At 36.8% G+C, this 27,238-nt stretch overlaps 1 protein-coding gene across 22 annotated transcripts in view; it reads left to right on the top strand.

The window, feature by feature from the left end:
* Positions 1-27,238, top strand: part of BTRC (beta-transducin repeat containing E3 ubiquitin protein ligase) — a 184,128-nt gene that overhangs the window by 94,149 nt on the left and 62,741 nt on the right. For 12 of the 22 annotated variants that reach the window (XR_004522406.2, XM_019939839.3, XM_033841427.2 and 9 more), the window contains 2 exons: positions 4,027-4,104; positions 20,877-20,966. Coding sequence is in view for 21 of the 22 variants with exons in the window: in XM_019939839.3 (XP_019795398.1) it covers positions 4,027-4,104; positions 20,877-20,966 (168 nt within the window). In the remaining variant the exon portion in view is untranslated. The remainder of the gene's footprint in view (positions 1-4,026; positions 4,105-20,876; positions 20,967-27,238) is intronic. The other 10 variants (XM_073794056.1, XM_019939841.3, XM_033841429.2 and 7 more) reach the window with 1 other exon arrangement.

The following is a 27,238-nucleotide window of genomic DNA, read 5'->3' as shown; positions in this document are numbered from 1 at the left end:
CACTCACTAATTTGTGTGATAAGTCTTACTTGCATCTTTTAGTTACCCTTAAATAGAACTTACTGGACATAATGTAGCTTGATGACCCAGGACAGTTGTGAACATTGCTTATTGGGATGCATCATAGTTAAAAGATACAAGGAATATCTGTGCTACTGAGCTCTCCTGGGTGATGTTGGAGATCACAGGCTTTGAGAGCCAGTTGAGGTGACTGTTAGGTATACACAGCTATTTCATCATTCCCGGCCACCCTCGACTGTAGAGCTATTACTTCCTTATTCACTGGCTTTCTGGCTCTCCTCTTCACTATTAGTAGGGTACCTTACTCCTTGCTCCTGATATCATGACTGTTTAATGTCCCTGCTCCTATTTTATGCAAGAGGGTTGAATTTTTTGTATTGATTTGTTTCTCATGGTGGATGGTCCAGTAAAAGTAAAAAATGAGTAGAAAGAAGTTGGGAAAAAAGTAAAAAATGCTGGGTTAATCTGTCAAAAAAGAACTAGTTATAACAATGTTTTTCTCTTTTTCCTTTTTGTTAATGTTGAGTTACTTTAAAAAAAAAAAAACAACACAATATATAATATATATATCCTTTGCCCTGATGGGGTGGAGAAGGGAAAGGAGCTCCTCTACAGCTCTATGTTCTGCTCTCAGGTAGTAATTATCCTTTAGCTCCCTTCATCTTTTAATACCTTATACATTCTTATAATACCCACTCAATAGTTTACTATCTAAATCAGATAAAATAGAGGGTCAGAAGGAAAAAAATTATTGATGTGGGCTAGATAGCCACTACTCATCCTCTTAGGTTCAGATCACTGTTTTTCACTATGTAATTTAGTATAGAGAGTTTGCCGTCAATTTTGTTCCATCCGAAGCACCTGTAGAGTAAAAATGTGATTTATAATGTGTTCAGTATAAAAAACTTCCACCAAAAAGTAATTAGGCTTCCAACTTTATTATAATGACATTTTCAAAAAACAATTAATTTTGAAATATAGGACCTTACATTTAATTAAACAGGTTTAGGTGATCTGAAATGGTATTTTATTTAAAGGAGGGTGTAGAACTTCATGGTCTGGGAAATAGTTACTTGCAAATTATAAGTTTAAAATTGAATACTGGCTTAATTGGATACAGTTAAAATTGAATATTGGCTTAAGTTTTTATTATATAAGACATTTAATTTTAGCATGTAAAACATTTGATCTGTACTTTTTTTTTTTTAAGAAAAGTTAAATATACAATTGATTTTATGGGTTTAATGTTGACCTTTCCCTTCCTTTGATTCTCTTATAATGGCGTATATTGCTAGTTTCCTTATCTGGAATGCTTTATTTTATTTTACTTTAGTTTATTTTTATTTTTAAATTTTTTTGGCCACACCACATGGCTTCCTAATTCCCCTACCGGGGATGGAACCTGGGCCCTCAGCAGTGAAAGCATGGCGTCCCAACCACTGGACCGCCAGGGAATTCCCTGGGATGCTTTATAGTCATTAACTCAACTATATCTCTCCTTCATTTTTTTGTAGATAGTCTACGTTCCTTTTTTCCCCAAAACAGAGAGTAAAAGCAGAATTCTAAAGTTATTGAGCCTCTATCCCTTGCTTGTAACATAGCATTTTTTCTTCTTCTTTGTCCCTAAAATTGACCTTTAAAGTGATCATTACAAATGTAAAATTATCAAGTTAAACCTCATAAAAAATTTCTGCCCAAAAGGACCTTAATGTACTGGCCTGTCAAGGTGACACACAAGGCACACAGATGTTAGCCACAGAGGGCCTTTTGATACTATATGTATGCTATTTATCCTTTAATATCTTTCAAAATATAATATTTGATACAAAGCAAAAAATTCATAATACCTAAATTTAAAACACTGTTATGATCCTATATTCTAATAATGATTTCATACTTGGATGAAGTTTTTCAGATAAACTCATATGTTGGATATAATTTCTGGATCTAAAAGTAACTCCTCAGTTAGAATGTGATGAATATATGTAATGTAATGAGTAAATCAGCTGCAAATTCTAAAATGTTAACATTACACATGTAATTGTGGAAAATAGAGCCCAAATAATGTGTACTTGGATTTTCTGTATTTTATCTTGCGGAGAGTGATTTACATGTGTTACCAGATTTTTTAAAATTATTTTTTAATGTGATAAAATACACATAACATAAAATTTATCACCTTTAACATTTTAAATTGTATAGTTCAGTGGTATTAAATACATTCATAATGTTGTGCAACCATCACCCCCATCCATCTCCATAACTCTTTTCATCTCGTAAAACTGCAACACTCTACCCATTAAACAATAACTCCCCATTCCTCCCTTTTCCCAGCCCCTGGTAACCAACATTCTACTTTCTGTCTCTATGATTTTGACCACTCTAAGTGTCTTATATAAGTGGAATCATAATGCATTTATCTTTTTGTGACTGGCTTATTTCACTTAGCATAATGTCTTCAAGGTTCATCCATGTCGTGGTTTGTGTCAGAATATCCTTCCTTTTTAAGGCTGAAGATTATTCCATTGAATGTATATACCACATTTTGCCTATCCATTCATCCCTCAGTGTACACTTGGGTTGCTTACACGTTTTCGCTGTTGTGGATAATGCTGCTATGAACACAGACATAAAAATATCTCTTTGAGGGCTTCCCTGGTGGCACAGAGGTTGAGAGTCCGCCTGCCGATGCAGGGGACGCGGGTTTGTGCCCCGGTCCGGGAAGATCCCACATGCCGCGGAATGGCTAGGCCTGTGGGCCATGGCCGCTGAGCCTGCGCGTCCGGAGCCTGTGCTCCGCAACGGGAGAGGCCACAACAGTGAGAGGCCCGCGTATCGCAAAAAGAAAAAAAAATCTCTTTGAAACTCTGCTTTCAGTTTTTTTGAGTATGTACCCAGAATTGGAATTGTTGGATCATATAGTAATTCCTTTTTTAATTCTTTGAGGAATCATACTGTTTCCCATAGCTGATGTACCATTTTACATTCCCACCAAAGGTGCACAAGGGTTACAATTTCTCAGCATCCTCATCAATGCCTGTTATTTTCTGTTTTTTGTTTTTGATAGTAGCCTACCTAATGAATGTGAAGTACCTTGTAGTTCTGCTGTTCATTTCTGAAATGATTAGTGATGTTGACCATCCTTTCATGTGCTTGGTGGTCATTTGTATATCTTCTTCGATAAATGTCTATTCAAGTCCTTTGCCCATTTTTTAATCAGGTTCTGTTTTTTTGTTGCTGAGTTTTTACAACTTCTCTCTATATTCTGGATGTTAATCCTTTATCAGTAAATGATTTGCAAAATTTTTTCCCATTTTGTGGGTTGGCTTTTACTCTGTTGATATTTAGAACTCTGAACTCGCTTGCAGTTGAATTGTTTATTTCCCTCTTTTTAAGTATTTAAAAATCTCACTGATGTTTTAGGGCCTTCTAGCTGCTATTTGAAGTGATAATGGCAAGAGTGGACTCTAATCTTAAACTACTGATAAATTTTATTGCTTTGAGCTAACTAAGCACTATGCTCTTTTTAATAAAGAAAAGAAAATCAAATCAGAGAAAAGAGGAAGAGAAATAACTAATTGTTTTTAGGATCCAGACATAAGAACTTGGACCAAACATTTAGTATGGTTTAAAACTAATTATTTAAAAGAGAAGGCAATAATCCTGGTTTAAGTTGTTATCAGCTAAGTATAGACTGGAGCTTTCTTGTGTCCAGTGCCAAAGAACAATAAACTGGACTTATAATGAACATGATCTGCTAGGCAGTGCTTAAATATAGATGAAATACTTTTCCACCTAGATCCCTACATATATTTATTTATATACATGGGCATATGTTTTCCTTTACATAAGTGTATGTCTGTATGTATATAAATCTTCAAATGAACAAATGCATAAATATACACGGTATTCTAGCTTACAGAATTAAAAATGTAATTCAGTTTACTCCCACAGAATAAGATTGAAGATAATGAGAACTGAATTAAAGCTTACTTTCTTTCACAGAATTCCTCAGAGAGAGAAGACTGTAATAATGGCGAACCCCCTAGGAAGATAATACCAGAGAAGAATTCACTTAGACAGGTATGAAATTCAGTCTTACTTAAAAAGCTACCAACAACAAAATAAAAGACAGGAAACCCTCAATTTGCCATTCGTTAAGTACTGGAGCTTAAATTAAGAGTACTCTGAAGTTGGTCTGGCTCTAGCCATCAATTTCAGTCAGTTACATTGTTTTCCCAATCATTTAAAAAATATCCTAGGTATACAAGTACAGGGCAGTCAATTGTTTATGTGTAGTGAAAACAAAATCAAAGAAAAAGTTTCTTGTTTAGGAAAAATAACCTGAAGTGCATCTTAAGTGCAGGTAGTAGAATAGTTCTCTTTAAACCTTACTTTTCTATTAAGATTTTTCATACACTAAAAAAAAATAATAATCAAAAGGGATCTACCTATGATGAAGTTAGCTCCTCTTAGTCTAAGCAATATTTGTTTGCTTTTTCTAGAAGTAAAGGCCGTTATTAATGACAACTTTAAAATAATTTTTACTCACCACGGTGCCCCCACTCCTCAAACTTTTTCTTTGAAAGTTCAATTCCATGGTGCTCTGTTTTTAAAAATTAAAATGTTCAAAAACATTTGGTCAAAATATTGGCTCTTCTCACTGCCTGTAGCAACCTCTAACATCTTCCATCCCTCACTGGCAACAAAAACAAGTTCTTACAGTATTGCCAGCAGTAGTAAAAATTATTTTACTTGCATTTATGTCATTATTCTAAGAAAAAGGAGAATAGATTAAATATTTGTTGAGCACCTACCATGAACCTGATACTTATTTTACTTCACTCTCACAATAACCCCGTAAAGTTGCTAGGTATGATTTCCATTTTATAGATGAAGAAAATGGAGGCTGAGAGAGATTCAATGACTTGTTTATTTAGCAAGTCAGTGATTTGAAACCCAGATCTCAGTGTTGCCAAAGCATTTCTACTTCTGCCTTCTAACTCTGTAGGTTGTAGACAGTGTTAATTTAGGGGAAAAGTAGTTGAAATTGTGACACTCATTTTTTATTTACTTTTTTATTTACTATATGTTAAAACATTTTTGGATGGGCAAAATTTCTTTTATAAAAATAATTGTGTGGTAAGTAGAATTGAATCAGTTCAGGAAGCTTTGTTAAATAGCCAAAAGATCAGGGATTGATATTGTTCAGTTAGAGCTTTAACTATTTGGAGATAAACACCTGATCTATAAATCTAAATATATAGGACAAAATTGAATTAAGATAAATTTGGAGGTGGAAACACTCTGCCCCACTATACAGAAACAACTGTCAGAAAACAATGACATGACAAAAAGTTTTGGCAACTTTATTTAAGCTAACAAACGAATTTTCACTCTGCAAAGTTATAAATTAATTTTAATAGGCTGATCCAGATGGTCCATTTGGAAAATGGATAGGCTGATCTGTTGAAAATTAAACTAAATTTATCTCTCTCATACTTCAAACCGAAGCAAGAGAGAGAATCGTGCCTATTAAGTCCAGCACATACAGATGGACCAGCAGGTCACACATGGGACTAATCTGATTCATTTAAAAAATAAATGCATACATTATTGAATCATTTTATACTTGCAAGATCTGTTGTGTGCAGTATTTGAAATAATGTTGTTTTTTTCATTGCTTTTTTAGCAGGTTCTCTTTACCCCCTCTGCTTTAATATAACAACCGTTTTGGGGTTTGTTTTGTTTGTCCTCCTAGTGCTCCAAACTGATTTTTCTAATATCTGTCATTCAGTGTTGAGATCCAAGCTCTGGAGATTAATTAGGTCATGAGGCTTTTCCCCCTCCTTTCTTTGTAAAGGGTTTTATCTCCATTCTCTTTGTGAAGAGCATGAACTCAATGTTCTTGGAAAGAGAAATGGCCTTTAGAAATGGGGAAGTAGGAGATCCTCCTGGGGCACTCGGAGTCTTTTAGCTTCTGGGTGTTTTAACAGCCCCATGAATGCAGATTTGTAAATTTATTGCAGTGCCATCTGGTTTTTTGCTCGAACCAGATTACTGTTGGCTTGTGTCTGCCTATTGTGGTGGTCACTCCCTAGGAGCTTGCCCTCTCAGTCTTAGGGATGAGTGATGAATAGCAGGGGTCAATAGAAGCGGGTCACAGGGCAGCTGTCCAGGATTGCCCTGAACTTGATTACGCCACCGCCAAGTTTTTTAATGTAGGATGTAATATATAAGCTGTCTAAACTCCCTCTTTTCACTAATGCATATGACAATAATGAAGTGCCATTTGCTCCCCCCACCCCACCTTTAGTCAAGTTATTATAGATAAAAAGATGTCAAAGCTGCCTTTTACCTAGTGTTGATGTAAGTAGGATTTGCATCATGTGGGCCAGTCCCTTGAGATTCTTTTGCAGACTATTTCTAATGGGGTTTCAGGAACTCTTTCACCACTGATTTTAAAATGCTAAGTTATGTTCTAATAAATTTAGTGTTGTTTTAAACTAATTTTAGAGCTTATATATATTATTCTAAAGTATAGTTTTACCATTGTTGATAGGATATGACCACTGCCTGTTAAAACTTGGAGTTATTTAACTACTGGAGGAGCTGAAAGAAGTATTATCATTACAGTTCTTACAGACATTAAAAGGGTAAAAGGGAATATTACAAATAACTTTAAGCCAAAAATTTGGCTTCTTCCATGATATGGACGAATTCCTTGAAAAACACAACTTACTGAAACCAAAACAAGGTGAAACAAAATTTGAATAGCCATATGTCTATTAAAAAAATTGAATTATCAAAAGGCCCATATGGTTTCCTGGTGAACTCTATCAAACGTTTAAGGAATAAATAACACCAAAATAGAAAATAGAGAAGGAAAGAACACTCCCTGACTTGTATTATGAGGTTACCATAACCATAATTCCAAAACTTGACAAAGACCTTAGCAGAAAAAGAAACTATTGAAGGAGAAAGTCACGAGACATTACTCCCTGTGTCACCAAGTCATTTTGTATACCTGCTTTTCCATTTCATTTCCAACATCAGAAGGCAGTAGAGTTCAGGGCAGGGGAAAGAAATGCAATGTATTCTTTAAATTTTCTAAGCTTTTGAATAATCTTCTGACATCTTGGCATTAAGTGTAAACATTTATTTAAAGGACGTACAAAGTAGCTACAGTTTTCTTTTTACTTTTATTCCTAGAATGTGAAGCCAAGAAAACCATAGCAAATGTGTTCATAGCTTTTATTCATATCTGCAAACAAGGGCAAAGGCCTGGGAGGATACATGAAAGTACTCATTACTTTTTGAAAACATAACCTTACAACATGCAACTCCTTCTTTGCTTCACATTGGTGCTAATAGGATCTGTCAACCCTGCCTTTCTCTGTAATTGAGTAAATTGTGACCTCTGTCTAATCCTTCCCCCATCCCCCATTCCCTTTGTGTATGTGTCCACTTACCATCCTGAGAACGTGGGTAATGATAAATAAAGCATTGAGTAGTGCTCTCTCAACTCTTTGAAAGCAGCATGATGCCAGCCCTCTAGTTATATTTCTTTAAGTGTTTACGTTTTTCTGTATTCTTTCTCTTGTGTAGCTGGAACCCTGGGGATGCAAAGCCATGAGAGAGGCCAAGAAGCTAACAAAGTAGCTGTCTCCCTTGTTAGCTTGTTCCTTTATTCTTTAAAAACAAGATAAAAACCATCTGGCTCAGGGCATTACATTTTCCTCCCCCATGCACCTCTATAGATGGAGACTTCACCTGCAGTGAGGGTTTACATTGATTAGGGAGGGAGCAGTAATTCAAGCTTCCATCCTCTTCAAGGATACTTTGCAGTCTTTAAAGGTGCTGACCCACTGAGTTAAACTGTCAAGGGAGGATAAAAAAGTATCTTCATCCCAGGAGGTAACAGCTGCTAGGTTTTCAACACCTTGCATGCTGCTGGAAAAATGTCACAATTGTCAGCTGAAAGAAAAATGACTCTGTTGTCATCTTCTGTTAATGACTGGGCCTTATAAAAGGAACTACATAAGCCTTTTAGAAGGAATAAGTAGCTGTTTTCCTTTCCTACCACCTTCCCCTACCTCTCCCCCAAATTCCTATGTTGTTCTAAACATTACCTTAGAGTAGATGCACAAAAAACAGCGGTGAAGAACTTAAAGTTAAAACAACCCAGCGTAAGCATGGAGGTCTGATTGGCATAGCTCCTTTATACAGTTGGCTGAGTAGGAGGAACAACCACATCACTGACACAGAAAATGACATTATCGTGTGTATTAACAAAACAGCAGCAACAAAAAGTCATTCATAAGCCAGTGAACTGAGAGAAAACGTACTGTATTTGTGCTCTTTGGAGGACAATTTGTTTTCAAGCAGCATCCAGATGGGTAAATACCACGACATTTCTTTTTTCAAGAGAGCCACTTCTTTTCTTCCTTTAAAAAAAAAAAAGGGAGAGAAACTCACTGAATTTTACTTCCTTTGATAGCTCTGTAATGTTTGTATATAATGGCATTCCCTTCTTTCTGATTTGATTGATGAGGGGGGAAGGTTTAATGAAGTCTCTGATATCAGGCAGACAGGTTTTTTTTCCTATTTGTTTTAGGTTAGTCATTTTAATTGTATTGAGTAATTAGAAGGTACACACAGCCAAGGGAGCTTTGTTCTGATAATTGCTCAAGAAAATCCATTCCCTATCTGCCTTTGCTTTGTGTTAAGACATTTCTCCCCCTAGTGGCAATAGTAAGCACTTTGTCTTGGCAGTAGGCAAGGTGTAATTGCAATATGACAAACTATGCTTCAGGGACTATCTTGTAAATACTTTAGTTTGGGATTTGGCATTATTTCATTATATATGTGTGTTTTTTCCCCCTAAGAAACTTCCTACCTCTTTTTTTTTTCCTGAAGTGCTTTGGGCTTTGGATGGAAAAAAATTGCCTGAAATGTTTATTAAAAAAAAAACAAACCGTAGTGCATCGTGGATAATGTTTTGCAGCTTGACTTAATTTTAGTCATCTGTTTTAATTACCTATTTATAAAAATGCTTTTGCATTTGTAGACATTATTTAATACTTTGGAAGAAGCACCTCATTTGAAATAAATAAATTGTACTTATTTTAAATAGTCCATAAAAAAGACCTTGAAGGTAATTAATGTAGGTCCCTTAAGTAAGACAAAAATGATCTTTCCAAGTCTGATGAAGTGATTTGTTTATTTAACTTCCCATTTTGGCTGAATCCTTCAGAGTCTAATAACTTTTTTTAAAAAAATGGTTTTTGCAATTTGTGTCTAGCTACAAAAACCCTTCTTCAAAAACAAGCAATTTAATAACCAGCTTTCTTAAAATTACTTTGAGGAAGGAAGACTGTATAGGGGGTTGGTGTTTTGTTTTATTTTTATTTCAGTGTAATCATTCTTTGATAAATTGTGTAATCGCTGACTTAGTAGAAAAAATATTATTGAACTCATGGGTTGTAATGACCGTAAAAAGTGTATTTTCATATAGAGACTTGAGATATTGTGAATAAATTATAAAGGAAACAGCTCATATGTTGGTTGAAGTCCATATGGGCCTAATTTATTTTGTGTTCAGTGCTTAATCTGGTTGTACCGTTAAAAAGGTGGGAGGGGCTATTGTATCCAGTTGTGTGAATCCTTAAAAAATCTGCCCTATGAGCAACATGGAATGAGATCAGATACAACTTTGCATCTACTGAATGAGATTTGGTAGCATCATTGTGGCATTTTTTAAAGCCCAGTTCCACCTTCCCTAGATGTCACTTTTTAGTTTGCTTTTTCTATCCCACATTCCTACTGGGGACTTGATTTGATGTTTTTATTTTATATATATATATAAAATCTGAAGGTCCCTGTGTACCCCTCCCCACCCCCTAATTACTAACCATTTTCATTATAACTGTATCTTGTTTTGCTATACGGCTGCTGAACAGATTTCTTAAGCAGCTTTTTGCAAGGTTAAAAGAATGCAGCCTGGTAACAAGTTTGTGTCATTTTAAATATATACCTTCTAGTAAATAAGGAGAAGTCTGGCAATCAATCCCTTTTAGTGTGTTATATGTTTCACCTGACAACTAAACCTTCTATTGATTAGCCATTACTTTGTTAGATAATCCTATGTCATTGAATCCATTGTAAAAAATTAAACTCTTTAAAATGTTTTACCCTAGCAGCAGTGTGAAAATTGAAAACTTGTTCAGAATTACAGCCTGCTTTCACAAAGAAGGTAGTTTTCAGCAAGGCATCTTACTGGTTTATGCTTATGTGCTTTATATGCAATATAAAAACATATTAAAGTACTCTAACACAAAACTCTCTGTCTCTGGTTTAGCAATGAAGCTACCTTTTCAGATGTTGCCTGGGTACAGAACCTATCTTGCCTGTGGCTCTTATACTCACTAGTTTATTTAGCTGGAAGGAGTCTTATAATAGTAAAATACTGAATGTAAAATATTTGATTCTTTAGAAAGCTTTTTTATTTCAGAGTGGTCTAAGGACTGTGATCAGTTTTGGTTTACTAATCTAGGTGACTTCCTTTGGGGAAGAAGAAGATCATATACCCATTTTACAGATGGAATGTCTAGAAAATAAAAACCTATATATATCCTTACTCTAGAAACTCCTGCAGGTTCCCTAATGTTCCCCTGAGTGTGTTATACTCATTTCTGAGGGGAAAAGGAATTTTGGAGGAAAAATTAGTTTTCTACCTGCCATGACTATTTTATTCAGAAAAATAAAATAACATTTTTATTAATTAACTGGACAGACCTCTAATACTTTATCCCCTAAATATTAACTGCAGACTTTTATATTTTCATTGAAATAAAGTTTTCATACAGTAAATTATATAGATATTAATTGCATAATCAATAAATTTTTGATGTCTTTACAATTGTGTAACCACCACCCCAATCAAGCTATAGGACATTTTCATTACCCAAGAAAGTTCCCTTGTTCTCCTTCCCAGTTTCCCCACCCAAATGAATCAAACATTGATCAGCTTCCTGTCATAGACTAGTTTCGCCTTTCTTGAATTTTATGTAATAGAATCATCCATGTTGGGGGTCTCACTGTCACTCAGCATAATGCTTATGAGGTTCATCTATACTTTTGTGTTTATCAGTGGTTTATTCTCTTTTATTGTACAGTAAATTCCATTGAATAAATATACTACAGTTTGTTTTCCATTCTTTTGATGGACACTTGAGCTATTTCCGTTTTTATAAATGAAGTTGCTATGAATGCTCTTTAAGCTTTTTTGGTGAGCATGTGTTAAATACTTTTTCATGTGCTTTTTGACTATTCACATATTTTCTTTTGCGAAGTATCTGGTTTTTTGCCATTAAAAAATTGCATTGTCTTCTTTATTATTGATTTCTAGATAGTCCTCTGTCAGATATGTGTTCTCACAGTCTGTATCTTGCCTGTTTATTCATGGTGTGTTTTGATGAAAAGTTTCTAATTTTTGAATGAAGTCCAGTCAATCAACCCTTACCCCATGATTATGAAGATATTCTAGGTTTTGTTCTAGTGATAGAAGCTTTATAAGTTTTAGCTTTTACCTTGAAGTCTGATCCATTTCAAATTAATTCTTAAGTGTACTGTGAAGTAGAGTTTGGGGCTCATTATTTTCCCCATGCTTTTTTTTGACTGAAAATTTTTAAGATAGTTTATTTATTTTTTCCTGCAGTTTATTGTTAACATTTTATTGTGCTTATTTTCTGATTGTTTGGTTGGCTAGTATTTGTTTGCTCATTTATTATTTATATTTTTTATTGAAGTATAGTTGATGTATCATATGTTACAGGTGTACAGTATAGTGATTCACAGTTTCTAAAGGTTATACTACATTTATAGTTATTTTAAAATATTGGCTATCTTCTCTGTGTTGTACAATCCCCATACTTTTTTATTCAGTTGTTTTGGAACCATCGTTGAAAAGGCTTTCCTTTCCTCCATTGAATTACATGGGTGCCTTTGTCAAAAATCAGTTGGCTGTACAAGTGTAGTCTATTTCTGAACCTCCTGGAAAAGAGGCTGCTTGCTGCTGTATGCAGAGCAAAGGGTAACAGTGTCTGAGGCACTGACCAACTCCTACTTCATGTCCCTGCATGACATAGAAGATGAGCTCAAAGTCCTCTATTTTTTTTAGAGGTGTCTATCCTTGCACCAAATATTACACTGTCTTGATTGTTGTAATTTTAATAATTCTTGAAATCAGGTAATGTGAGTCCTCCACATTTTAATTTTTAATATTGTTTTGGCTATTCTAGGTACTTTTACACTTCTATGTAAATTTTAGAATCAAGTTAGAATTTCTATTAGAAGTCTGTGGGGTGTTGATTTGGATTTTTTTGAAACTATATATTCATTTGAGTAGAATTAACCTCTCAATAATGTTGAGTCGGGCTTCCCTGGTGGCGCAGTGGTTGAGAGTCCGCCTGCCGATGCAGGGGACACGGGTTCGTGCCCCGGTCCGGGAAGATCCCACATGCCGCGGAGTGGCTGGGCCCGTGAGCCATGGACGCTGAGCCTGTGCGTCCGGAGCCTGTTGCTCCGCAATGGGAGAGGCCACAACAGTGAGAGGCCTGCATATCGCAAAAAATAAAAATAATAATAATATTGAGTCTTCCAGTGTGCAGACAGGGTCTGTATCTCCGTTTGTCTTTTTAAATTTTTCTAAGCAATGTTTTTTAGTTTTCAGTGTACATTTCTTACACATAGTTTGTTAGATTTATTCCTAAGTATTTAATGTTTGTCAATGCTATTGTAAACCTTTCTCATTCCCTGTTGCTATATTATATAAATGCAATTGGTGTTTGACTGTTGACCTTGTTTACTATAATTTGTGAATAAAGAAAATTTTATTTTTTCTTTTCCAACCTATTTGCCTTTTGTTCTTTTTCTTGCTTTATTTGAATGGCTAAGGCCTCCCTATAATGTTAAATAAATGTGGTAAGAGGACATCTTCGCCTTGTTCCCAGTTGAGAGGGAGTATTACGTCTTTTGCCATTAAATATGATGTTAGTTGAAATTTTTTAGATGCCCTTTATGGGATTGAAGAAGTTCCCTTTTATTCCTACCTTGCTGAGGTCTTTTTTTTTTTAAATCATGAATGGGTGTTTAATTTTGTCAAATTCACCTCCCCATTCTATTAATATGGAGAATTACATTAATTGACTTTATTAAGAAGTTTTGTGTCTGTGTTCATGAGGGGTATTGGTCTGTAGTTTTTTTTCAAATGTCTGTCATGTTTTGGTGTCAGGGTTATGCTGGCCTTATAAAATGAGTTGGGAAGTCTTTCCTTCCTCCTCCATTTTCTAAAAGTGTTTGTATATGATCCTGATGTTCTTCTTCCTTAATATTTAATAGAATTCACCAGTGAAACTGTCTGGGCCAGAAGTTTTCTTTGTGCGAAGATTTTTTTAAAATTTATGTGGAGTGGTTTTTAATAATTTCGACTTCTTTAATAGATATAGAGCCGTCTAGATTTTCTATTTCTTATTGTGTCAGTTTTGGTAATTTGTGTCTTTCAAGAAATGTGTCTTATTCAACAGATTGTGAACTATTAATATATTTTATTTTATTTTAATACTCTTCCATTTTGGGCCAGTGAGAGAGCCCATTTAGGCTGCATCTATGCTCCTCTGATGTATGTCCAACATTCCTTCAGTGTTTCCAGGTTCATCTTGTATTTACCCTGTCCAATCCTTGAATCAACCATTTCTCCAGGGAACTCTGGTTCCTTTTAGTGAAGAATGATATTTAGAAGCCAAGATTTAAGCATTAACTTTTATTTTACATCTATATTATATATTTTGAAAACCATGAGTTCACACTGATACCTCCAGTTCCAATACAGTGACACAGAGTTTGTTTTAGATTTCTCCCTCTACATATTTGTAATTCTCTTTTCTAATGGTAAGAAACCTGGTTTGAGTGTATTCCTTTTAGCACTTAAAAAAATCATGTTCCCCAGGGAATTCCGTGGTGGTGCAGTGGTTAGGACTTGGCACTTTCACTGCCAAGGGCCCAGTTCAGTTCCTGGTCGGAGAACTAAGATCCCACAAGCTGCGAGGTGCAGCCAAAAAAAAAAAATAGTGTTCCCTTGTCTTCTAACCTTCATTGTTTATGGTGAAAAACCTGCCATTATTTATATTGTTACTCCCATGTATGCAGCATCCCTTTTTTCTTTGGCTGCATTTAAAGTTTTGTCTTGGTTATTGGTTTTCAGCAGTTTTGACTGTGTTGGGCCTAGGTCTTGTTTTCTGATTTTGGGGTTTTTTGTATTAATCTTCTGGGGTTTGCTTATTTTAGATCAATAAGCCAATGGTTTTCACCAAATTTTAGAAATATTTGGTCACTATTTTTATAACCTTTTTGTGCCTCATTCTTGCCTCTCTTCTGGGTCTCCAATTACACAATGTTAGAGCATTGAAAATTGTCCCACAGGTGGCTGAGACTCTGTTCTTTTTTCTTTTACTCTTTCTGTTCTTCAGATTATTTCAGTTGAATCTGTCTCTGAAGTTCATTGGCCTTTTCTTCTGGCATCTCCAACCTGCTTTTAAGTCCATCCCGTAAATTTTTAATTTCTAGAATTTGTTTGGTTCATTTTAGTTTTTTATTTTAAGGGTGAAAATTTCCATCTGTTTACTCATTGTGATTGTATCTTTCTTTAAGTTGTTGAACATATTTGTTATAGCTTCTATAGAGCCTTTATGTACTGATTCCCATAACTAGATCATCTTGGGGTCATTTTCTATTGATTTCTTTTTCTCTTTACTATGGGTCCCATTTATTTTCTTCTCATGTCTAGTGTTTTTGATTGTATAGTGAACATTATAAACAATACATTGTGGAGACTGGTTTCTTTTATCTTCCTCTGATTATCTTACTGGCTGACCACTGTGACTTCATACAGTCTTGGTTTATGTTTGTTAGGGCAGGTGTGTTTTGGTTTTGACCTTAGTCCTGAGGCACATCCCTTAGTCCTGAAGACTTACTCTTTAGTCTAAATGCAGGGTCTTTCTAAGTTTTCAGTGGAAAGTTTGAGACGCTTATTAAGCCCCTCTAGTTTAGTAGGAATCAAATTCAAAACCTGTCTCCCCTCATGGGCAGTAGCTGGAGTCTCTGCTCAGATCTTTCAGTCTTCTAACTTTTACTTTCCATTGGAATATTTGGAATCTCCCATTTATGTAAGTAGTTTGAGGGTTAGCCATGGATTTGAGGGAAATTTATATGCATGTTTTGATGCTTCATCCCTGCCCTGTCTTTTTCTATTTTTCTTCTCAATTTCTAGCCACTATGGCTGCCCTGAACTCCATCTTCTGACATCTCAAGCTGATAGGCTGTGCCTTTCTAACTGAATTTTAGTCACCCTGCACCAAATAGCCTAGTGAGTACCCTCAGGGAAAAAGCACGTAAACACGGATCTTACCCAGTGTGATTCTCCTTTTTCAAAGTCAGTCCAAATCTCCCGCCAATTTCTGCCTACTTTGGGTCAACCTCTAGTGCCTTTGTTATTTTAAAATATTTTTTCCGTAGTTTGTCAGTTATCTGAGACGGGGTTAATCTAATACAAACATCTCTGCCATTATTGGAACCAGAACTCTTTGACTTAAAGTTTTATTTTATTTAGTATATATCAATTGCTTCATAAATGTCTTAAAAACACATTAAGTTTCATTTTTTAAAAATTGTGTTGTCAGAGGCTTCCCTGGTGGCGCAGTGGTTGAGAGTCCGCCTGCCGATGCAGGGGACATGGGTTCGTGCCCCATGTGAGTCCGGGAGGATCCCACATGCCGCGGAGTGGCTGGGCCCGTGAGCCATGGCCGCTGAGCCTGCGCGTCCGGAGCCTGTGCTCTGCAATGGGAGAGGCCACAGCAGTGAGGGGCCCGCGTACTGCAAAAAAAAAAAAAAAAAAAAAAAATTGTGTTGTCAGATGACATAAATCACAGCAAGATCCTTTTTGACCCACCTCCTAGAGAAATGGAAATAAAAACAAAAATAAACAAATGGGACCTAATGAAACTTAAAAGCTTTTGCACAGCAAAGGAAACCATAAACAAGATGAAAAGACAACCCTCAGAATGGAAGAAAATATTTGCAAATGAAGCAACTGACAAAGGATTAATCTCCAGAATTTATAAGCAGCACATGCAGCTCAATATCAAAAAAACAAACACCCCAATCCAAAAATGGGCAGAAGACCTAAAGAGACATTTCTCCAAAGAAGATATGCAGATTGCCAACAAACACATGAAAGGATGCTCAACATCACTAATCATTAGAGAAATGCAAATGAAAACTACAATGAGGTGTCACCTCACACCAGTCAGAGTGACCATCATCAAAAAATCTACAAACAGTAAATTCTGGAGAGGGTGTGGAGAAAAGGAAACCCTCTTGCACTGTTGGTGGGAATATAAATTGATAGAGCCACTCTGGAGAACAGTATGGAGGTTCCTTAAAAACTAAAAATACAACTATCATATGACCCAGCAATCCCACTACTGGGCATATACCCAAAGAAAACCATAATTCAAAAAGAGTCATGTATCACAATGTTCATTGCAGCACTATTTACAACAGCCAGGACATGGAAGCAACCTAAGTGTCCATCAACAGATGAATGGATAAAGAAAATGTGACACCTATATGCAGTGGAATATTACTCAGCCATAAAAAGAAATGAAATTGAGTTATTTTAGTGAGGTGGATGGACCTAGAGTCTGTCATACAGAGTGAAATAAGCCAGAAAGAGAAAAACAAATACTGTATGCTAACACATATATATGGAATCTTAAAAAAAAAAAAAAAAGGTTCTGAAGAACCTGGGGTCAGGACAGGAATAAGACGCAGACGTAGAGAATGGACTTGAGGACATGAAGAGGGGGAAGGGTAAGCTGGAACAAAGTGAGAGAGTGGCATGGACTTATATGTACTATCAAATGTAAAATACATAGCTAGTGGGAAACAGCTGCATAGCACAGGGAGATCAGCTCGGTGCTTTGTGACCACCTGGAGGGGTGGGATAGGGAGGGTGGGAGGGAGTCACAAGAGGGAGGAGATATGGGGATATATGTATATGTATAGCTGATTCACTTCATTATAAAACAGAAACTAACACACCATTGTAAAGCAATTATACTCCAGTAAAGATGTTAAAAAAAAAATTGTGTTGTCGGGACTTCCCTGGTGGTCTCGTGGTAGAGAATCTGCCTTCCAATGCAGGGGATGCGGGTTTGATCCCTGGTCCAGGAACTAAGATCCCACATGCCGCGGGGCAACTAAGCCCGCACGCCACCACTACTGAGCTCGCGCACCTCAGCTAGAGCCCCTGTGCCGTAAACTACAGAGCCCACGCACTCTGGAACCCGTGTGCCACAACTACAGAGCCCACTTGCCCTGGAGCCTGCGTGCCACAGCTAGAGAAGAAATAAAACCCACACGCCACGACTAGAGAGAAGCCCACACGCCGCAGTGAAGAGCCTGCATGCCACCACGAAAGATCCCACATGCCTCAACGAAGATCCTGTGTGCCACAACTAAGACCCAACACAGCCAAAAATAAATTAAATAAATCTTTTTTTTAAAATTGTGTTGTCTGTACATGAAGAGTGTTTGTGGTATTAGCAGTTGCAAAAGAAGTACTGAACCTGAGTCCAGAATGTATTAGTACATGTCCCAGTAGTGCCTGTACACTAATGTCAAATGATCGTTTATTCTTTTAAAATATGTGTTTGAAATAATTTCAACTTAAACAATATAAGAATAAAACAAATGGATAAATTTTTAAAAGTTTAACTTGTTTAAATGGAAAACCAAATTTATAATGTTATTTTTCTCTATTTTCTTAAATTTTCTTGTCTATTTACTCTTTTCCAAAGAATGATAATTGACCAAAAATGAATTACTTAAAATATCTATGCATCCATTGCTAATATAAATAAATACATAAATGAATAAGTAAACAGACGGGAAGAACTATAGCGCTTCCTTAAGAAGAATTCCAATTAATAGATGTAGATGGAAAGAGAAATTTAAGTCACCATTAGAACACCACAGTAAAAATTACAACAGGCAAGATCCACCAGTATGCTACAATTAGCAGGCAAAAGTTGAAGCAGAAGCAAAATATTTGCATAGTCTTCAAGTATTTCCCACAATATATTTAGTAATTTCTAAAGGAAAAATAATAAGCTTATAATAGAGAATCTTGGCAGGCACAACCTTAGGCAAGTGGTCAAGGTTAATATCACCAGAAACACTCAGCAACATACCTCTTGACTTGATGCATTGAGAAGGGCATATCACCTCTGTTGTATCCTTCCCAATAATGTATAACCTCAGTCTGATCATGAGAAAACATGAGACAAACCCAAACAAAGGGACATTCTGTAGATTAATCAGTACTCTTCAGAAGTGTCAGAATCGTGAAAGACAAGCAAAGACTGAGGAATTGTCACAGGTTAGAGGAAACTAAGGATACACAGCAACTAAATGCAATGTGGGATCTTGGATTAGATCCTGAACAGAGAAAGGATGTTAGTGGAAAAACTGGTGAAACTCATAAGTTCTTAACTTTATATTGTACCAAAGTTAATTCCTTAGTTTTGATAAATGTTCTGTGGTTGTGTAAGACATCAACATAAAGGGAAGCTGGGGGATTTCCCTGGTGGTCCAGTGGTTAAGAGTCCAGCTTCCAATGCAAGGGACGCGGGTTCGATCCCTGGTGGGGGAACTAAGATCCCACATGCTGCAGGGCAACTAAGCCCATGCACTGCAACTATTGAGCAAGCCCACGTCCTGTAACTAGAGAGCCCACGCGCTGCAACTACAGAGCCCGTGTGCCACAACTAGAGAGGAGCCTGTGCACTGCAACAAAAGATCCCGTGTGCCACAGCTAAGACCTGATGCAGACAAAAATAATAAATAAATAAATATTTTTAAAAACATAAAGGAAAGCTGGGGAAGGGTATACAGGAACTCATATCTATTTTTGCAACTATTCTGTAAATCTAGAATTTTAAAAACTTGATTCTTTCCTATTATTGGTTATAAGAGATCGCCCACATCTTAAGATTTTTCTCTTTAATTTCAACACACATATTTATAAAAATAGTTCTCAAAGAGTGTTCTTAGACCAGCATCATTAACATCAGCTGGGGACTTGTTAAAAATGCAGATTCTCAGAAGCTCTGGGGGTGGGACCCAGCGATCTGTGTTTTAACAAGCCCAGATGATTCTGACATGCACTATTGTTTGAGAGCTGTTACATGTACTATCAGTAAAAACTTAAGACTAAAAGGAAACATTTTAATTAATATATTGGCAAGTTTGATTACAATAAATTATAACCAGTGTTTTTTTTTTAATTGTAAAATACCTGTAACATAACATTTACCATCTTAACTATTCTTAAACATACAATTCATGATATTAAATACATTCACATTGTTGTGTAATAGTCACCACCGTTCATCCGCATAACTGTTTTTAAAAAAATTTTTTTAATTTTATTTTTGGCTGCATTGGGTCTTTGTTGCTGCGCGCGGGCTTTTCTCTAGTTGCCGCGAGCCGCGGCTACTCTGTTGTGGTGCGTGGGCTTCTCATTGCAGTGCCTTCTCTTGTTGCCAAGCACAGGCTCTAGGCACGTGGGCTTCAGTAGTTGTGGCTCACGGGCTCTAGAGCGCAGGCTCAGTAGTTGTGGCGCACTGGCTTAGTTGCTCCACGGCATGTGGGATTTTCCCGGACCAGGGCTCGAACCCATGTCCCCTACATTGGCAGGCGGATTCTTAACCACTGCGCCGCCAGGGAAGTCCTATCCACATAACTCTTAACGTCTTGTAAAACTGAAACTCTGTACTCATTAAACAGTAACTCCCTATTCCCCACTTCTCCCAGCCCCTGGCAGCCACCATTCTATTTTATGTTTTGACTATCTAAGTGGAATCATACAGTGTTTGTCTTTTTGTGACTGGCTTATTTCACATAGCATACCGTCCTTAGGTTTCATCCATGTTGCAGTATATGTTAGAACTTCTTTCCTTTTTAAGGCTGAATACCATTCTACTGTATGTATATACCACATTCAGATGAATGCTTATCCATTCATCCGTCAGTGGACACTTGGGTTGCTTCCACATTTTAGCTACTGTGGATAATGCTGCTATGAACATGGATGTACAAGTATCTCATCAAGACTCTGTTTTCAGTTCTTTTGGGTATATACCCAGAACTGGAATTGCTGGATCATATGGTAATTCTATTTTTAATTCTTTTGAGGAACCGCCACTATACTGTTTTCCACAATGGCTGTACCATTTTACATTCCCACTAACAGTGCACAAGGGTTCAAATTTCTCCACATTTTCACCAACACTTGTTTTCTGGTTTTGTTTTGTTTTTTTAATAGTAACCATCCTAATGGGTGTAAGGTGGTATCTTATGGTAGTTTTGATTTGCATTCCTCTCATGATTAGTCATGTTGAGCATCTTTTCATGTGCTTTTTAGCCATTTGCATATCTTCTTGGATAATCTCTGTTCAAGTCCTTTGCCCATTTTTGAATAACTGACACCCCTACCTTTCGTATATACAGTAAAGTCACTGCTGCTCACATACTTGTTCATGGGCACATCAGTGGCACTTCTGGGCTCTCACTTTCTTTACTTCCCCCTGTCTACCTTGTCCCGCAGCTCCCATAAATCTGGTATTTACACATAGGATCTATTTGTGTGCTGATTTTGAGAAATAGGCAGAATTTGAAAACTACATGACAGTATTTCAGTATTTAAACCTATTTCCAAAAAATTCTCTTTACAGACCTACAACAGCTGTGCCAGACTCTGCTTAAATCAAGAGACAGTATGTCTAGCAAGCACTGCTATGAAGACTGAAAATTGTGTGGCCAAAGTAAGTAATATTACACATCAATATATATTATACCACATGATAATAATGGTTTATCTATAGACATCTTTACTCAGTATTGCTATTAAAGACTATTATAGGATTTTAAAATATTTATTTTATTTTTATTTATTTGGCTGCGCTGGGTCTTAGTTGCGGCATGTGGGATCTTTGTTTTGTTTTTTTTTGTTTGTTTGTTTTTTTGCTGTACGCGGGCCTCTCACTGTTGTGGCCTCTCCCGTTGGTGGAGCACAGGCTCGGGACGCGCAGGCTTAGCGGCCATGGCTCACGGGCCTAGCCACTCCACAGCATGTGGGATCTTCCTGGACCAGGGCACGAACCCGTGTCCCCTGCATCGGCAGGCAGACTCGACCACTGCACCACCAGGGAAGCCCCATACAAGCTTTTTATCTTTAGTTGGGCATGCAGGATCTAGTGCCCCAACCAGGGATTGAACCCAGGGCCCCTGCATTGGGAGCACAGAGTCTTAACGGCTGGACCACCAGGGAAGTTCCTATTATAGGATTTTTTAAAAAGAATGTAGGAGGCATCATTTTATGCAAAGCAGATTGCAAGTTGGAGTTTCTTTCTCTTCAGTTGCAGCAGAATTTTTTGATTATGTGTTCTGGTCACACTTTAGTCTAATTCACATTTGTTGCTTGACACTAGTTATGGATTATTACAGATAAGATTTGTGTGGGACTTCCCTGGCTGTCCAGTGGTTAAGACTCCTTGCTTCCACTGCAGGGGACACGGGTTCGATCCCCGGTCGGGGAACTAAAGATCCTGTGTGGCGCGGCCCAAAAAAAAAGATTTATATAAAAAAATATACAGTTATTCTCATAAGTTTGGTGGTGGTTTTAAAATGTAATAAGTATAGAGTACACCATTGTAGGATTGTGAAATATGCTATAGAAAATCCAATTATTATATCACTATTATTTATTGAGCGGCTATTGATAAAAATACCGCTTTTGGTGATCTTGATCTAACTGGACAAGTATGTTTAATCACACATATGGAGCTTCTTGTTTCTTATGTATAAATGTGTGCCATATCTATAGCCTAAATACAAAAATAATCTTATGTATTAGAGATCTTACAATCTAATAATTGTATCAACTATGCCTCATGTTTTCCATCTCTAATTACTCAGGAACTTTGACCGAAATTTAGATTTCAGCCATTTAAATTATTCCAGGAGTAAGTAAAAGTACAGTACGGGCTCTGTTTCTAGACTTCTACTCTGCATATCTGCAAAATTACTGCCTTTTATAACTATTCAGGGATTTGTCACTTTTACAACATTCCCAACTTTAACTAGTTTAATCTATTGTCTAATCTATTGTTTAATCTATACACTCAGGGTCTCTGTTACTGTTATTATTAGAGCCAGGCCGGTATCATGTGTTTACAAAAATCAAGGAACAGCAATTTTTTTTTTTTTTTTTTTTTTTTGCGGTATGCGGGCCTCTCACTGTTGTGGCCTCTCCTGTTGCGGAGCACAGGCTCTGGACGCGCAGGCTCAGCGGCCATGGCTCATGGGCCCAGCCGCTCCACGGCATGTGGGATCTTCCTGGACCGGGGCACGAACCTGTGTCCCCTGCATCGGCAGGTGGACTCTCAACCACTGTGCCACCAGGGGAGCCCCAGCAGCAATATTTTTTATTTTGTTTTATTTCTTAAAACATGAAGTAGTTTCAGTTGATAAAGGACATACTTTATCAACTGAAAATATATCATACAAAATAGAACCATTGGAAATGATCCATGTAAGAAATGTCAGAATTTATTAAAAGTTATAGTGAAAAAAGGTAGAGTTAATCAGTTCAGTTCTTAAATTAGAATGTCTTAATAATTTACTGCAAAATATGAATATTATAAATTAACGTGTATTTATTTTTCAGTCATACAGTCACAACTAGCCAAGTGCTGATTGACCCTACTTTTTATCTAGCATTTGTACATTGAGGAGACCAATAATTTGGGCCTTTGAAAATAATCTTTTTCCTTTTTGGCCATGCTGTTCTCAGTTTCATCACAAGTGGGTGACTTCTGGCTAAACAAGGTAAAATCTTAGCATGAGCACCGATCCAAGGACAGGGTGACGATTTTAATGAGTTACATTGAGAGCTGGCCAAGTGAGCATCTGTTCCTTTTGTTTCTCAATACTTTGTAAGCCAGGATTTCTAAGCTACATAGCTATGTTGGTGTATGTCTGTATGATGGTTTTATATTTTCCTCTACCTTCTACTTTAGCGGTGCATGGTTAGAAATCTTGTGGCATCTGGCACAATGGTATAATTTCTTCTATGCTCTTGAGTGAGGAAATAAATTTGCTCATTGCTGCTGTTTCCGTTGCTCTCAAATGGTGACCCTCTCATCCCATTCTTGCTTATTTTAGCATTATTCTGCCACCTATATCCTTTCATCATCTCCTTAAACACCCTAATTTAATAATGATTTCTATCATTTCCTAGTTTAGGAACCCACCTAACTTTCTGATTCCTTTTGTTGGCCCATCTTCATCTTCTGGTTCATTGCTTCAGATCTGAGCCAAATAATCAGTTGGTCAATGGCAAATAAAAACATGTAGCTGAAAATTCTCTTTCTTGCAACAGTCTCCAGTGAAGTGCCAATAACATAGGAATAGGAAGAATTTTCCCTTTTTTATTTACATATGTTATGTGTATCTCATGATTCTGTGCTGCTTCTACTGGCCTCATTTATTGCTTGCCCTTTGAAAAGTAATGACTTGCCATTATTTTTGTAGGTCTGTAAGCTTGTCCCTATTTCATGCTCTTCACCTTTAGCCCTTAACTGGATAGTTTCACCTACTATACTTGATATGGCTGCATTGGTTTTTAACTTGGTACAAGTATGTGTTGTTGATTCAGATTGTGCTCCAAAGTGGCCTTGAATGTCCACCTCCATGGAGAGCCGCTATAATATGGTGATATCAACCATTTTGGTCCTCTAGTTCAAAACAACTAATTCTGATAGGTGTGACTTTGGTTTGGGTAGAGATGGTAATTAAAGTCTAAGACCTTATTATTGAAAACTGTTTATATAAGACATTAATACCAGTTAGTCCCTTTAAAAACAGCAATCCTGTTATGTTTGGACCCCTATAATATATTGTATGTGACTTCTTTGCCAGAGATATCTTAAAATAAATGTTTTATAATAGGTGTATGAAAAGAGACCCTTAGTCCTCTTTAGAATACAAGAAGACAAAGTTGTAAGGCAAACTACAGCCGCCCTCGGTTAATAATCTTCTGAATCTCTGACTTGAAGAATGAGTCTTAAGAAAATATTTTAAAATAAAAATGGAGGAAGGGTCATTTTATAGTATAACTTAATCCAAGTAATATCTGGAGGCATTGAGATGTTTTTTATTTCTTCCAAAGCCTTCCTTCTTACTAATTATAGCCCTGTAGTTCATGAGGTTTGTGTTTGGAACATGATAAGCTCTGTGTTTATTGTAGCTTTAAATGGACAGTCATTATTGACCTCCAACTTAATCTTTAAAATCAATAATCATGTTGTACCTAATTGTCAACCTTCATGATGTTTTTTAATTGGTAAAGAAAGCTTACTGGAAAAATAAAGAGCATTAATTTTTGTTATATTTTTATTGACTTCAAGTATTATTGAAAATTTTTGTTTTCAGGATTTTCCCTAATTTACCCTTACACACACACATACACATACAGTTAAAACTGAGTTGTTTTTGAACACATCTGCCTGGATTCCTGCCTAGGTCGGAGAAGTTCTGCCTCTTTATATTTAGAAAATAAACCCCTTCCATAGTCCTTTGTAGATGTGTTCTGTATTGTAGTTGTTGTTGTTTGTTGTTATTGTTTTTTACTTTAGACTAATAATCTTTTTGCAACTGAGACAGAAAAATGTGATGTTCCTTTCCACTCACTCCAGATTTTGATAGAAGACTTGTTTTATTTATTTCCAAAATTATATCCGCAGGAAACAAGCTGTTTAAATTCAGATTATGCTGAAGCAAAATGGTCCTGGTATGAGAAGCAACGTGCTGTTTTACGAGCACAGAGTCCCCTTTCTCATAACTGATTGATAGTAAATATTTTCCTGAAGAATTATTGCCAACCATGAACAGTGCAACTGTTTCACTTTTTTCCTGTGCTACTTGCTGTACCAGCCATTGTCGGTAATTAAGATCTACAATTCACAATGCAGACGTTTGCACTTCCTCTGGGTCTGTGCTATTTATAAGGCATTTCAGCTGTTCAGAGTTTCTTTTGAGTTTTAAACTACGTGTTAACAGACTTCTTTAATATACTGTTCCACAAGTAGCATGTCAGATGGTCCATTCTGCACACAAGCTTCTCTGTTGGGTCTAAAGAATAGCTTTGTGGAGAATATATTAAGATTTAACCATATCATTGAGGCTGATGTGGTTGGAAAAACTGAAGTATAATGTTTTATACATTAGGCTTATTGCTGTATTAAAGAGGCAGGAATTAACTTCAGAAGTAATGTTTTTTCTTCCATCTTTAAATATTTATATTAATTAGTGAATGTTAATGGGGGTTACAGAGAGGTTCTGAGAAATACTAGTACAGTGACTTTTCCAAGCTCACTTTGAAGTAATAATAGAATCAAGAATCCTCATTATAGACAACAGTTTGTGTGTTTGTCAGATTAAGGATATGAGAATACATAACCTTCTAGATGTGCATGATATTTAAGAATACAAACATGGGGCACCAAAATGGATCAGCAGATTGACTGCACATTTGTTGTGTAATCAGCTTCAGGAACCCTAAGTAGCATATGCCACTGGAGGGGAAAGTGTAAATAGGAATCCTGGTCTGTATTAAAATTGGTAAAATTCAAAGTCATTTTCAACCATTTCAGCAAAGTTAATTAAAAAAAAAAAGTTAGGACCCCAGTGAGAATCTTCATGAATTATAGTCTAGATTCACAGTAAATACTTGAACAGTCTCCTTGCTACTGCTCTCATTGTTAAACATACAAGAAAAAGAAACAAGAAACTGAAAGCTGTTAACAAAATATGTTAAACTTTTGCCCTGAATGGGGATCAGACTGACTGTTTTTAAGTCTGAAGTCAGAGGCATTGATTCTGCACATTGGCCGCCAGCATCTTCCAGCAGAGCAGATCTGTGGAGAAAGGCAGGACACAGGTTCGGTGCTGATTTCTTGATGGCTCCTTGAATAGACAGAGCTTATAACAAAGACTTTCCAAGGCAGTTTTATTTGCCAAAACCTAAAACTTTCTGTAGTTCTTTTGAACTACGGTGTTTCTGTAAACTTTTTCCCTTCAGTGAACTCTTTATGAGCCTTTTTTTAGATAGCAGCAGTGGTTCAACTGTTGTGAACCACTGATATATCTAACTGAGGTGCTTCAAGATGCTAGAACCTATTCACATTTCTATCTAGCCAGGGAGCTAATAAGATTGAGTTTGTCTTTGTGGGTTGATCTAGATTAGCATGAGATGAGCCCAGTCATTGTCTCCCTCAGTGAAAAAGGAAAGGTTGGGAGAGAGTAGGATGAAGGAAGAAAGTTTTTCATGAAGAACTGACTGCAGTATTGCCTGCTGATGCATGTCGGATAACCCGCACCAAGAGATCACATGGCTTCTCCAAAAGTCAAACGATCAATTCGCCTCGTTTTGGCTCTGTACTTAATGCACAAACAGTGCGATCTGCGGGGCTGTAATTGCATTGTTAGGGCCAAGGAACAAGCCTGTGCCTTTTCAGCAGACAGCTGGCAGGGAGAGAGGCATGTTGTTAGGAAAGAGAGAGGCAAGGCAAATAAAATTACTGCTAACGCTCAGAGATCGGCAGGAGTCCTACTTGCCTAATCTTACCGGTGGGAGCAAGCGGCTGTTGTAATCCAATTATAGCAGCATAAGCAATTTGTTAGACACTCCGCATAATGTAACAATTTCCCAATAAACTCTGACTTGTAATAACGTCGGCAAGAGTCCGCATAAATCTGCCCGAATGGTGGGGGCTGGAGCGTTAGGCTGGGGGCTTGTAATTGGCGCCATCAGCACGTTTTGCGGAGTGCAGTATGGTGCAGTCTTTAGTGCAGGAATTTTAAGGAGAAAAGCGTGGCACACGTTTCTTAGAAAAAGAAAAGTGGTCATTAAAGGGGGAGCAGCAAGAAGGGCATACTCTTGCCTTCACATTACCTAGGAATCTTAGTATAGAAAGAAAACAGGAGGAAGCCATGTTTCCTTCTAATACTAAAAAGGGGAATGGGGGTAGAATGT

The sequence above is a fragment of the Tursiops truncatus genome, chromosome 16, assembly GCF_011762595.2.
Source record: "Tursiops truncatus isolate mTurTru1 chromosome 16, mTurTru1.mat.Y, whole genome shotgun sequence".
NCBI classification, from domain to species: Eukaryota; Metazoa; Chordata; class Mammalia; order Artiodactyla; family Delphinidae; genus Tursiops; species Tursiops truncatus.
This window is presented reverse-complemented; position numbering and strand designations above follow the sequence as displayed.